The sequence below is a fragment of the Microtus oregoni genome, unplaced genomic scaffold (assembly GCF_018167655.1).
Source record: "Microtus oregoni isolate MIOR12 unplaced genomic scaffold, Mior012 000023F_ref0000262, whole genome shotgun sequence".
In the NCBI taxonomy this organism is placed as follows: Eukaryota; Metazoa; Chordata; class Mammalia; order Rodentia; family Cricetidae; genus Microtus; species Microtus oregoni.
The window spans coordinates 26,348,917-26,363,432 of NW_024543082.1; the positions used below are offsets into that span (position 1 = coordinate 26,348,917).

At 35.7% G+C, this 14,516-nt stretch overlaps 1 protein-coding gene across 15 annotated transcripts in view; it reads left to right on the forward strand.

Annotated features, from left to right (window-relative positions):
• The window catches only part of Stxbp5l (syntaxin binding protein 5L), a 231,324-nt gene that overhangs the window by 187,885 nt on the left and 28,923 nt on the right, over positions 1-14,516 (forward strand). For 6 of the 15 annotated variants that reach the window (XR_005976222.1, XM_041672858.1, XM_041672859.1 and 3 more), the window contains one exon: positions 4,922-4,972. The exons of the other annotated variants lie outside the window; for them this stretch is intronic. Coding sequence is in view for 5 of the 6 variants with exons in the window: in XM_041672858.1 (XP_041528792.1) it covers positions 4,922-4,972 (51 nt within the window). In the remaining variant the exon portion in view is untranslated. The remainder of the gene's footprint in view (positions 1-4,921; positions 4,973-14,516) is intronic. 15 annotated transcript variants of the gene reach the window in all.

A 14,516-nucleotide genomic window follows, 5' to 3' on the forward strand; every position in this document is an offset into this window, starting at 1 on the left:
TAAAATTTAACTGTGTAGTGTGTAATTCTTTGAGTTTTCTTGCCTTTGTTTTTATTTTTAAAAAGTATGCCACAGCACAATAAAAATAGCAATAAATTCCTGATAATTTGCTCAGAGCCAAATAGGGCTAGGGTTATAAGAAATCAAACAGAGCTGGTGCTATAGCACAGAAGTAACAGGTTGAACTCTTACCTAGCATGCATGAGGCCAGGTTTAATTCCTGGGAGAGAGGGAGGGATAGGAGATCAAACTGTCATGTTTGTTGAAACAATATTTCCTGACCCAGCTAAATTAGCTATCATATTTTTTGTGTGATTTTTTTCTATAAACCAGTTGAGAAGTTCTTCCAAAATGATTTTGTTCTGTGTGAGATTGTGCAATATGAACAATGTGACCTAGTACATTTAATAGAGAATAAGTCATCATGGGCCAAGTGTGTGATGTTACTCTTAAAAAGACATTGGTGCCTTAGAACATACTAGCCTGTTATACCTGACAAAAAGAAGAAAGAAGAAAAAACAAAATTATATACTTCTAAATACTCACAACAGAAACACAATGCCCTCATTATTAACGAAACATTGTGAGATAAAAATTTTAATCAAGAAAGAGCTGTAGCTAACTTGGGAGACAGCCTCCCAGTCAGCAGCAGGGTATTTAAGAAAATCCACAAAGGTGGCAAGGGTTTCTTAGGAAAATTTTTTCCTCTTTCTTTGGGCTAGACTTTTCGATCTGAGGGGAAAATAAGGAAACACAGATGCTTTCTGGTGGTAAATTTGCCTTTACTTTTTTGTGAAACTTTCTCTCTGAAAAATCTCTTTTCTCATTACTCTCCTCGGCAGCTTCATCTACACCACCACTTCTCTTGCCGCTGCTGTTCCTTCCTTCATCTATGCTCCTCCTCTTACTGCACTGCGGCTGCTGCTCTTCCCCTCACAACCAAACTCTGAACAATTATAAGTTACATTTTCAGGGCCGAACACAATGTAACACATAAGTAAAGTAGTTTCCCTTAGCCTAGGGAGGTTGCATAACTGGCCAGGGAGTAGTGTTTAGCCACGCATGTAGCTCAAATAGTTAGGGTTCCCAGACAGAAAAATGATGTTGGAATTCAAGACTTAACAATTAATTAGCTGGACCTTGAGTTTGGGGGGGTATGTGCAGAAAGGTTCATGCTTGCAGGAAGTTGTGTCTAAAATTGCTTCAAGCCCTAGCATTGAATCAGCAAAAATACCTGTGAAAATGACCTCGTGTATTTATCCCTAGGAGCAACCAGATATTCATCTCCAGGGGCAACCAGCATGCTCTTTGTTCTGGAGTCTAAAATTAACTGTCTGCACAAAAGACTGTCTTTGTGACTGAGAATCCTATGTCAGTCTGAGTAATGTAAAATATCCTAATAATATTTCTATTCATCAAAATTTTACAGTTAAGCAGAAATCATCTTCCTGACCATCCTCAGCTATATGTGCACCTCTTAGATGGAATATTTTCATGAGATAAACATGAAAACAGCAGTGGGAAAATACCAAAAGTTGTTCTTAGGGAAGAAATGAAGTGGCTACAGATAGAGGCAATGGTCCTGTAAGCCTTGCTAAACAGGATTATCTCCATCAGATAATTATTTGTCTGGTGGGTCAATACCTGAATTATCAATTGCCATATCCTGTATATTCCCATACCTCCTACAAAGAGCCAAAAATATTAACTTGAAAAAGATTTAATTATAATCAATTTTTAGATCTAGTGAAGTTGAAGTTGACATCTACACACACACACACACACACACACACACACACACACACACTCCTCTTCTGTGCTAGTCTACCAGGTAGTAAGAAGATTCAACTCCATTTTCTATCTTTAACTAATGTTATGAAATAAAAATGGGATGTATATTTTAGATTAATCAGCAATAGAAAGGGAGAAATATAAAGAGCTGCATGAATTTAGTCCATATTTCATAAGTTACATTTTATTCAAACCGAATCTACTCTGCCATTTACCACTGTCTCAGTTTACCCCTCTTGAGTAAGTGACTCCTGCTCTCACATGACAGATCTAAAGATGCTTGGGGAAGATTCACTGCCACTTTAGCACTAAGTGTGAATAGCACTCTAAATATACTTCTTAATAGTATTGGCCTCTTATTCTCTGACACATAGATGTGTTCACCTAATCTGCTCAGCCTTCATTAGGGCAATCTGAGATACAACCCCAGACAGGGGAATAGAAGTTTATTCACAGAAAAGCTGAAGAATTTTGAAGGCATAAGAGGCCTGTTATTAGCATCACTATTAGGGAAGTTCTTCATCAATCCCTCATCCAGGTACTCTTCCCCTCCCCAAGTAGCACAATTGAGGACAAGATTTGTGAAAACAGTCCTAGGTTTCTGGTGGGAAGTAGTCTATAGAGGGCCAGGAAGGTAGGTGGTAAGCTGGATACGAGCTGAGATTTCCAAACACTAGAGAAGATCTAAAACCAAAGTTAAATGCTAGAATATCAGCGATGAGGGAAACATAAGAATGGGTAGGGGATGTGGCTTAGTTAGCAGAGTGCTTGCCAAGAATGCATGGAGACTTGGTACCATCGCCAGCGCCATATAAACTAAGTATGTAATGCAATTCTATAATCCTAACACTTGGGTGCTGGAGACAACAGAATCATAATTTCAAAGACACCCTCAAAGGCTTACTGAGTTTGAAGCCAGTTTAAACTTATGAAGAAACCCTGCCTATAGGAAAAGCAAGCAACAATAACAGCAAAGAGTAGTAGGGAATATGAATCTAATACTGTAATAATTTCCCTGCTGTATTATCCTAGACTTTTAAAACCTATTTTAGGGATTGTAGGCCTTTCTTTAAAAAAAAAAGAATCAATGTAATCTTTGAGAGAAAAGATGCAGAGAGACAGAGAGGGAAGGAGGGAGGGCAGATGTAGATGTGTTATTTTTAAAAAAGATAGAAACAATTTAAAAAATAAGAAATCCTTTTCAGTCTGTCTGAGTTATGAAATAACTCTTCTGAAGTACCATTATGTGGTCAATTTAAATGTATTAATAATAAACTCAAAGTAGCCAATAATATGTGGGATCACATTAAGGACAGAAATGAAAGCACTGCCCCTTGGAGCCGTTTAACCAAGAGCAAGCCCAGATTTGAAACCTCTGCTTTCCTTTCCCTATGTCTTTCATCCTCTTGTCTGTCTTTTGTAGGAGTCTGAATCTGTGCCTCTGTCTCCCATGTGTGCGTGTGTGTTTATCTCTGTCTGCCTGTGTCTATGTCTGTCTCTAGCAAAAAGCTTCGTTCTCTCATTCATTGAACCACACAGAAAGCATCACACAAATAAGAAATGAAGGAGACTTTACAGATACCTTTAACAATCCCTACAATCCCTGCCAGGTTTAAAAGGGGGTTAAGTCACCGGCTCTTAACCGGTGACCCAGTAGCTGACCCAGATACTAAACAGTACTACAAGGATCATTGTTTTTCAAACAATGTCTTTATATTACTTCCATCACTAATGGTGAATATTCATTTTATACGACTGCCTTCAGTCTATATTAGATGTTTTAAGCAAATTATTATCATAAAACCACATACTCTGGGTCAGGGCATGGAAGAACATAGAATTTAGGATTACAGCTATCTATTAGCTTAGGACATAGAAGCTGATTACATGAGAAAGCCAAAGCAAGTGGGATTGGTTGTTAAATTGCTTGCTAAAAGGCAGGCTAAACAGTCTGAGTATATAGTTGGGTAGCAATCTTAAGTGCTAAGTGATGTTAAGGTATATTATTAATTTTGGATGTAAAGTCCTGTGAAAGTTCCAGTTATGGGAATGTACAAAATATTTTCATAATACTATATCGCCAGACCATTATTATGTGGGTTGTTTTGTTTAACAACCTCTTCTATTTGTGCTGAGTGTAATATCACATTATTAAAATCTGATTTTAATTCTTGTCAGTCTTTATAGACTGATGTGCAAATATATTTTCACAGAGACAAAAGCATGCTGCTTTTTATCAGAGTTTATGTTTGCTTTTATGTAATATAGCATGGCTTATTATAGCCAACAGTCTATAGCACTGGGTCAAATCATAAAATAGAAATTTGTGTAACTTATGAAGGATGAGCAGTTCTTACATCTTTAGATTGTTGAAGTAAAATAAAAAGGAAGGTAGTATTTCAGAACACAAGAAAGAAAAACATATTTAAGGGCCAGAAAAATGACTCAGTGAGTAAAGATGATTGCTGCCAAACATGATGATTTGATAAACTTCCATTATGCATAACAATGATAAAAGTAAAGACTGAACAACACTAGTAGTTTTGAATCAAAAGAAGAAAATTCTCTTGTGTGTGAAATAATCAATGTACTGTCCATGGTAGATGAAATAACACTGATACTGTTAGCTATTTTAAACTAAGTTATCTTTTTTAATTTATTTATTTAATAAAGATTTCTGTCTCTTCCCCGCCACTGCCTCCCATTTCCCTCCCCCTCCTCCACTTAAGTACCCCCTCCTCAGCCCGAAGAGCAATAGTGTTTTTACTTTTATTGTTGTATATAATGTAAGTTTATACATTTATTGCAATATATATCTGTTAAATATGTCTGAAATTCATTTTTAGTAATTTCCTATTAAGAAATTACTTATCATACCTTGTATAATAAACTATGCAAAAATCACTTATTTACTTTAGAAGCAAATGCTTTTCTCATGTTTCTGCTTGATTATTTAAAGTTTCCTACTGAATGGCAACCCAACTAACATTGGAACAACATTTCTGTTCTCATAAATGCATAGTAAGTGTAACTTCCAGGATGCTACTGACTATGAAACATGCTGTCCCCCACACTCCTCTTTTATTTCATATAATTAACTACTGCCTTTTTCCTTTTTCTGTTTTTTCAGTCAAAGGATCAAGAAAGTTAAGTCTGCCAACAGATCTTAAGGCTGATCTTGGTACGGTAGGCAAAAGCCAACAACTTTAAGTTTTCTTACATTCATTTGGCTGAACATTTTTACCAACCAATCCATAAATGACATAATGCTTCCTAGATAGCCATATCTACTAGCTTTCCAAAGAAGGCTTTTGTGAAAATCACCATAGAGTTCTGTTGGCAGCATTCAACATTATGTTTGTTAAAAATCATTTTATTTACAAAATTACATTTTATAAATCATTACACATCAAGGTATGTAATGTTTCTTATTTTCATCACAAAAATGTTTTATTATTTGTTACATATATGGACTTTATGACTGTAATCTTGTGAATGAGCATTCTTCTGGATTCTTTTCCCTATTGTATATGTTAGTACTGCTTATAATTAACACTATTTCACCAAAAAAGTCTCGCACAAAATAAAATGGAGTTCTGGTTCTAATTTTGCTCTGTTTTTTGTTTGTTTGTGTTTTGGTTTTGGTTGTTTGTTTCTTTGTTTTCAGTTTAGTTTGTTTTGTTTTAGGAACACTGTAGACAATTTGATTCAAGGAGCTTGGTTTGTGTAGTGGTAATAGGCTTAGGCATTAAAGTCTGAAACTGGAATGTACTTCCTTAGACAGGCCTTCACACTTCTTTCAGTGCTTGTATCTTCTTGTTTACATATGAGACTTTTAGTTTTGCTTTTTGAAACTTCATTAAATAAACTATATTTTAATTTCCTTTACTCTGACACAAAGCTATAGAGGGAAATCCAACTAAGGTCTTAGTAAAACAGACAAGCTACAATCACCTTTGTGCTGGTCTTCAGGTGTAAAAAGCTGCTTTGTATTGCCCTCTTTTAGCTCTTTAAGATTGTGGTTATTACTATTTCTAGTATTTTTTTCTTCTGAAAGCAGAAACTAAGATCATTGCTGCAAACTGGTAGAATTTAAAGTCCATAACAATTAGTAGGTCTGGTAGGATTCTATGCTAAATCTATCAGGCCTTGAGTTTTTGTTTAGTTGGGAGGTTTTCAGTTCTGCTTCTCTCTCAATAGGGACTGTGGGTCTATTTAAATTATTTGCTGCATCTTGACTTAACTTCAATAGATCATATATATCCAGAAATTCATCCATATCCTTTAGGTCTTCCTGTTTGGCAGGTTATGGATTTTTTTAAAATATGTTTTTATGTTTTTCTGATTTCCCTACAGTCTGTTACAGCATCTCTTTCTTCTATCATTTATTAATTTGGATCGTCTTTCGCCTTCTTTTTGGGAGTAGGGGGGTCTTCGAGGCAGGGATTCTCTCTCTCTGTAGCTTTGGAGCCTGTTCTGGAACTAGCTCTTGTAGACCAGGCTGGCTTTGAACTCACAGAGATCTGCCTGCCTCTGCCTCCGAAGCGCTGGGATTAAAGGCATGCGCCACCACCATCTAGCATCTTTCTCTTTCTTTATTTTTAATTGATTTTTGTTGAGCTCTACGTTTTTCTATGTTCCCCTCCCTGCCTCTCCCCTAGCCTTCAAGCCTCTCCCAAGGTCCCCATGCTCCCAATTTACTCAGGAGATCTTGTCTTTTTCTACTACCCATGTAGATTAGATCTATATATGTCTCTCTTAGGGTCCTCATTGTTGTTTAGGTTCTCTGGAATTGTGATTTGTTAGCTGGTTTTCTTTGCTTTATATTTAAAACCACTTATGAGTAAGTACATGTGATAATTGTCTTTCTGTGTTACCTCACTCAAAATGATGTTTTCTATCTCCATCCATGTAATGGCGTAAATGAATGCAGACAGATTGTAAAAATATATACAGCTTTAATGGGGAAATAGACTTACAGAACCACCATTCCTGCGGAGACCAGGAAAGCAGAAGGGGCGCACGGGCTCCCACTTGCCCAATTTATAAGTAAACATTTGCCCGAGGCGAACACGCCCCCTAAGGGGCTGGGCTTATTCCTACATCTCCCCCTTTTGTCTAAATAAGACAGAACTAAACCAAATACAACTATATACTATAATAACAAATAATAAATATAATAAACAATATTGAGAACAAAAGTTTTGCTAAACATTCTATCTCAAGGAGTCTAAATAATGTAGAGAGTAACTACAATTATATAATCTTTAACTCCATCAAAGATCTGAGAAGGGAATAAATATTACTTAACAAACGAGAAATATCCAAAATGTGCAACAAATGACAGAGACAACTGACTACCTGGGCAATCACCCAAAGTCTCGTTAGCAATGTTGAGTCAACCAACTTTGGGTAAGGCCTAACATAACTGACATATCATTATTAAATGCAAGGAACTTTTTTAGAATTATCCTACCCTGTCTTGGCAAGATAAGACAATCCTGTTTCATATCTTTGTCAGTAGTTGAGGTATGGGCTTTTCTTAACCCCAAGGCCAGTTCTGCCAAGAAGACAAGCTCCCAGTGGAGTGTCTTTGGTTCTCAACGTTCTCTCAGGAGTAGAGTGGTGTTGCCAGGAGTAATTGTGTCTCGTTGGCACAGAATTCTAGGTTAGATTAAAGGCCATTTTCTACAGCTCTTCGAAGAGGCTGAAGATTATACTATCTATACTAAATATAATCTCTATGTATCTAAAAGACCTGATTAACCTAAAAATAAATATGACAAACATATAATTCTCAATACCTATCTAACTTGAAGACTAAGAGAATAAACAACTGTGCAATATAGGAAGACAATGATCTTCACCTGTAAACAATGTAATTACATATCAAATGTAAACAATGTTATTATATAAATAGTATCAGAGGTAGAAATGTACATTGTGATATGGTAGATGTATCAATACAATATAAGCATACTCTTATACAAAAATAAAGGTAGGAACAAGCACATTCAATATTCAATATATCAATATAGAAGAAACAGTACCAATACAATTTCCTAAAAACAGTAAATCACAAATACCAATCATCCCATCAAACCAGTTAATCCCCCCCCCCTTTTTTTTGAAAAATATATACAGCTTTAATGGGGAAATAGACTTACAGAACCACCGTTCCCGCGGAGACCAGGAAAGCAGAAGGGGGGCGCGCGGGCTCCCGCTCGCCCGATTTATAAGTAAACATTTGCCCGAGCTGAACACGCTCCCTAAGGGGCTGGGCTTATTCCTACACATCCATTTGCCTGTAAAATTCAAGATGTCGTTATTTTTTTTCTGCCGTGTAGTACTCTATTGTGTAAATGTACCACATTTTCCTTATCCATTCTTTGGTTGAGGGGCATTTAGGTTGTTTCCAGGTTCTGGCTATGACAAACAATGCTGCCATGAACATGTCCTTGTGGCATGATTGATCATCCTTTGGATATATACCCAAAAGTGTTATTACTCGGTCTTGAGGAAGGTTATTTCCTAATTTTCTGAGAAATTGCCACACTGACATCCAAAGGGGCTGTACTAGCTTGCAATCCCACCAGCAGTGCAGAAGTGTTCCCTTTACCTCACAACCTCTCCAGCATAACTTGTCATCAGTGTTTTTGACCTTGGCCATTCTTATAGGTATAAGATGGAATCTCAGAGTTATTTTGATTTGCGTTTCTCTGATGACTAAGGATGTTGAACATTTCATGTCTTTCAGTCATTTTAGATTCCTTTATTGAGAATTCTCTGTTTAGGTCTGTACTCCTTATTTATTCATTTATTTGTTTGTTTGTTTGTTTATTTAAAATTTCTGTCTCTTCCCCGCCACCGCCTCCAATTTCCCTCCCCCTCCCCCAATCAAGTCCCCCTCCCTCGTCAGCCCAAAGAGCAATCAGGACTACCCTGTGGGAAGTCCATTTTTTTATTGGATTATGTTATCTATTGGTGTCTAATTTCTTGAATTCTTTGTATATTTTGGAGATCACACCTGTCTGATGTGGGGTTAGTAAAGATCTTTTCCCTTTCTGTAGGCTGTCGTTTTGTTTGTTGACCATGTCCTTTGCTTTACAGAAGCTTTTCAGTTTTCAGGAAGTCCCATTTATTGTTTCTCTCAGTGTCTGTGCTGCTGGGGTTATATTCAAGAAGTGGTCTCCTGTGCCAATGCATTCAAGTGTACTTCCCACTTTCTCTCCTATAAGGTTGGGTGTGGCTGGCTTTATGCTGAGGTCTTTGATCCATTTGGACTTGAGTTTTGTGCATGGTGATAGATATGGGTCTATTTTCATTCTTCTACATGTTGATATCCAGTTATGCCAGCACCATTTGTTAAATATGTTTTCTTTTTTCCATTTGATATTTTTTGCTTCTTTGTCAAAGAGCAGGTGTTTGAATGTATGTGATTAACATCTGGGTCTTCTATTTGGTTCCATTGGTCCTCCTGTCTGTATTTATGCCAATTCCAGACTGTTCTCAGTACTATAGCTCTGTAGTAGAGTTTGAAGTCAAGGATTGTGATGCCTTCAGAAGTTCTTTTATTGTACAGAATTGTTTTGGCTATCCTGGGTTTTTTGCTTTTCCATATGAAGTTGGGTACCATTCTTTTGAAGTCTATGATGAATTTTGCTGGGAATTTGTTGGCTAAAGGTTTGTCAGTGCTGTGAATTTTTTCAAAGAACCAACTCTTTGCTTCACTGACTTTTTTCATTTCTATATCATTATCTTGCTTTTTCACTTCTAGTTTTAGCCTATTTATCAAATAAGGACCAAGAAATTATTTCACGTATGTACTAAGACTTGCTTTGCGCACTATAATATAGTCTGTTTAAAGAAAAACTCCCGTGGACTGCTGACAAGAATACATAGTCTGCAAGATGTGGATGGAATCTTCTGCAGATGCCTCTTAGGCCCATTTTCACTAAATGTTATTGATCTCTTATTTTTCTTTGTTAATTTGTTTTGGTTTGAACAACCACTGCGTTTGGTGGAAGTGTGGTATTACAGCTATTCAATATTACTATACTAAGGTCAGTCAGCACCCTTACATCCAATAGCACTTACTTTGATGAAATTGAGTGTTCCAACATTCAGGGCATGTATGTTCAGAATTGTAATATGCAGTGTATCTCTTCTAATTAATTTTGATTTGGAGCCATTTTGTTAGAAATTAAAATTGCTACATCGGCTAGCTTTCTTTCTCCATTAGCTTGGAGTTTCTCTTTCCATGCTTTTACTCTAAAGCTTTGTTTCTTTGCAGTGAGATCTATTTTCTGCAGTCAACAAAGAAGAGAGTCTTGTTTTTAATTTAGTTGGTTAGTATGCATTGTTTGAAAGAGATTGAAACTGTTATCATTCTGTTAATTTTGACAGTATGTATTCACTTTTATTTCTTTGTTGTTTCTATTTTCTAATTCTCATTTGCTTATTTATTGCAGTGGGGTTATTTTGTGCTGTGCTCTCACAGATGTGTTTATTGTTCTCTGCAATGTGGAGGACTCGTTTGACTATCACCCAAGCTTCTTGCTTAGTGGTGAGGAATGCCTTTAGTTTATATTTGTCATCTGGTGTCAGGATGGAAGTTTCTGTTCCACCTGGTCCTGCAGCCGTTCAATCCCAAAGAAACACACAGACGCTTATATTAATTATAAACTATTTGGCCTATTAGCTTAGGCTTATTATTATCTATCTCTTATTATCTATCTCTTACAATTTAAATTAACCCATAATTCTTAACTATATTTAACCATATGAATTGGTACCTTTTCTCAGTGAGGCATTCCCATCTTTTTTCCTCTGCATCTGGTTGGTGACTGACTCTGCCTTTCCTCTTTCCAGAATTCTCCTATTCTGGTTGCCCCACCTGTACTTCCTGCCTGGCTACTGACCAATCAGTGTTATACTAAAACAATACAAGTGACAAATCTTTATAGTATACAAGAGCATTCTCCCATAGCAAGGAAGTTAATGGATTTGTACTTTAATCACTCATATTCCTTCAATGGAGCTGTTTACAGAGTTCAAGTGAAATTAGTTTGTAATCGAGTTGAGGTATCAGTTCTCTCTACTGGACTACAGGTACCCCCTTAGTAATTAGACCCTAAGCCATGTGCTTAAGGCACCAGGCTCAAAATACAATATTGCTATGGGAGTAGCACACTATCTACTTCAGTAATCATACCTGAAGAATGGGCCCAGTAATAGTCAATTAAACAGCAACCACCACCACAACATCATTAATTTTTGGTAAGTGAATTAAATAGAAATGCGTGCTCTAAGATACAAGTTACTGAGGGCATGAGTACAATGAAAAGAAACAGTTTAAAACATTTAGTATTAGAGTGATAGAGAAAAACAGAGAAGAAAATAAACATGAGAGGCAACAGTAGATACAAGGAAAGGACATGAAGTAGTTCTGGATAAAGCTAGAGCAAAAGGAGAAACGGGAAGACAGGATTCTAATCCCATGATGCTTTATGTATCTATCCAACCTTCCCAGCACTGTATATTGAAAAGAATATCCTTTCTACAAATATCTGTTCTTAGCCTTTTGCCAAAATTCACTTGGCTGTAGATGCATAATTTTATTTGTGGGCTCGCCATTGTGTTTCATTAGTCTGACTCTGGTTTTGTTGTTGTTGTTTCAGTTTTGTTGTTGTTTTTATCAATGCCATGCTGTGTAGACTACTACAGAGTTGTAATGTGTTTTGAAGTCACATAGTGAAATACCTTCCTCTTTGTCCTGTTAGGTCAAGGAATCATTAAGAACTAGGGAGTATTTTGTGGTTCCATGTAAACTTTTCTTTTAATTTTCTAATTCTATGGAAAATGTCATTGGAGTTTTAAAGTAGGTATTGAATAAATCTGTAAATTGCTTTGGATATTTTATACCTTTTAATAATAGACAGGACTACAAGTATTCACTATCATGCTCAGCAATTTTGTCTGTTTTTATAGATTTTGACATAAAGTTTATATTTTCTGATGAGTATTTCTGATACTTATTTGAATTTCATTTGTGTGGAATATCTTATTCATTTTTTCACCTCCAGTTCATATGTATCCTTAAAGGTGAAATAAGTGAAATAATATTAACATATGGTTGTATATTTTAAAATTCTCGATACTTTTATTTTATAGCCACAGAGTAATTATATAAAATAATGTTTCATTTTGAAATAGTCATACATGCATGTAGCACACTTTGATCATATTGAATCCCCCATTATTGTTTCTTATTCTTTCATTCTTCCAAATTTCTTTCTAAATACTTCTAATAATAGTTGAATATTTGATAATTTAATAATTTATATCCAAATTATTGATAAATAAGGTCTCACTACAACCATAGCATAACTTATTTTCTTGCTCTGTTGTAATTACCTTCTCCCTGTAATAGTTTTCCCTCACTGTAAATGATCTACTCTAGAAGTGTGTTTTTACTTCTTGCTTATGTTAGGTATGTCTGTTACTGATTTTCATTTTGCTTACCATGAGAATTATAAAGATATATTTTTATTATAAAAAGCAATTGTGAGATTATAGTAGCAGCATAAGTGTAAAAACAAATACATACAAAAAGTAATGTGATAAAATATACTAAGTACATTCTACATTTGTACCCCATTCTTTTCCTCATCTGGATTTCGGATGACCCACCTTCATATCTTTCTATGTTGTCTGTCACTTAATATATTAAAGTAGGTGCTCTTACTTATTTTATATCTTAGTCTTCATACTAATGATGGCGTGACTTACATTCTACACTAATGATCTAAGCAACCCATACTTAGATTATTAGGGCATTCTTCATTCATTTCTGTTTTATTTTTATTTATACTATGTCTTTCTATCTGAATAACTCCCTGCATTTTTTATAGAATAGGTTTGTTAGAGATTGTTCTCTCAGCCTTCATTTGTTTGGGAATGTCTTTATCTTTTGTTAATTTCTAAAGGATACCTTTGCTATGCCTAATCAACAGAATTGTTTTATTTTTTAATACTTCAGTATTAAGAAAATCTTGCACCACCATTTCCTGGTCTATAAGATTTCTGCTGAGAAGTCTAATGTCAAGTGAATTGGTGCACTGCCTTGTGTTATTCAAGTCTTGAAATTCTTCTCATTAGTGTGGTGTATGTGTGTGTGTGTGTTCATGTGTTCGTGTGTCCTTCTGGACTTAAAACATGTTGTACTTCTGCCTCTGCCTCTTTCATGCTAAGATTAGAGGTGTGAGCCACATGGCTAGGTTTCTCTTTCTTGCCTGTGATGAAAACTTGCTTATAAAATGTCTTAGGTTAGAGTTGGTTGATTTAAAGATACCCTTGAACTTCCTGTAACTGGATATTTGTAGCTTTCTCTAGATTTAAAAAATTCTGTCACTTTTTTATATATGCTTTCTAAACCTTTAGCATGTTCAACTCATTCTGAAATCCCAACCACCTGAATATTTACACTTCTTATAATGTCTCATAAGTTCTCTTCCCTCCTCACCTCTACTCTTTTCTCTTATGTATTTTTAAAATAGCCTGTCTTCAAGTTCATTCTTTTTTCTATTCAATCCACCCTGATCCTGATATTTTCTATAGACCTGTGTTTTTTTTAGTTTATTCAACTCTATAATATCTATTCATTTTTTGTAATTGCTTCCATCTCTGTAAGTTTTCCTGTTTGAATATTGAGACATTTCTTTGTGGTTTTCCTTCCTTCCCTCTTTCTTTTCTTTCTTCCTCCCTGCCCTCTATTTCTCTTTCTTTCTGAAAAAAGATAGTTTATTCTAGAGCCATTTTGACTGATCATAGCCTGGAAACACAGATTTAGGTTACCGTAAATTCCATGTTCAAAATGGAAGCAGTTTCAAGGAGATTTTTATAGTTTTACAGAACAGAGAAAGTCATAAATCAAGGCAAGTTTGAAGTACATTTGTGGGTTTACCAAGAAGGCAGTTACATTGAAATGAGGGGCATTTTTCTACAGGCTCAATATACTATTTGATAGCATTCTTTGTTTTTGATTTGATAGAAGCTAATTGCCTGCTAAGTTAGTAGGTTCTAAAAGCCATTTATCTTTTGTTACAAGATGGTGGTTCAGATTGGGAGGTGGGAGATCAGAACCTAGGCTAAGATAAGGTGGTCAGTCTCTGAACAGCCTGCATGCCTCTGCAGGTACTGGAATTCTCATCAGCTGATCAGTCCCTAAAAACACAGATTCTTCCAGGAATTTTCATCTGCAACCAGATCCAGCTTTTCTTCAGAAGTTATTGCTCACAGTTCCTCCTGTCAGCCAAGCATCACATTTTATGCACGTGGGAGTCACATATTACTTATTAAACATTAAGGTTCCCTCATAGCTAGGAAGCTCATTCCTAGGACCTGATGTAGATGAGGCTGAGAAGTGAGAACTGTGGTCAGGAAGAGAAGACCATCTGGAAAGGTCCATTAGGAAGAAACTCCTTCTAGTCTGATCTAAACTCTCTTTTAGCTAGCAGCATACTGCTTTACAGTTGCTATGTCATAGAAGAGCTACCCCTTATATCATCATTCACTTCACTTGCCCATATGTTATTCTGAACATTTTAGGCAAGTTAATATGGATATATAATTTTTGTAAAATAAAAGTAAAAATATCCTTCTAAAGATTTTTACTGTGTCCTGGAAAAACTCTGAAGTATCTTTAATACTGAAAAATTTTTTAA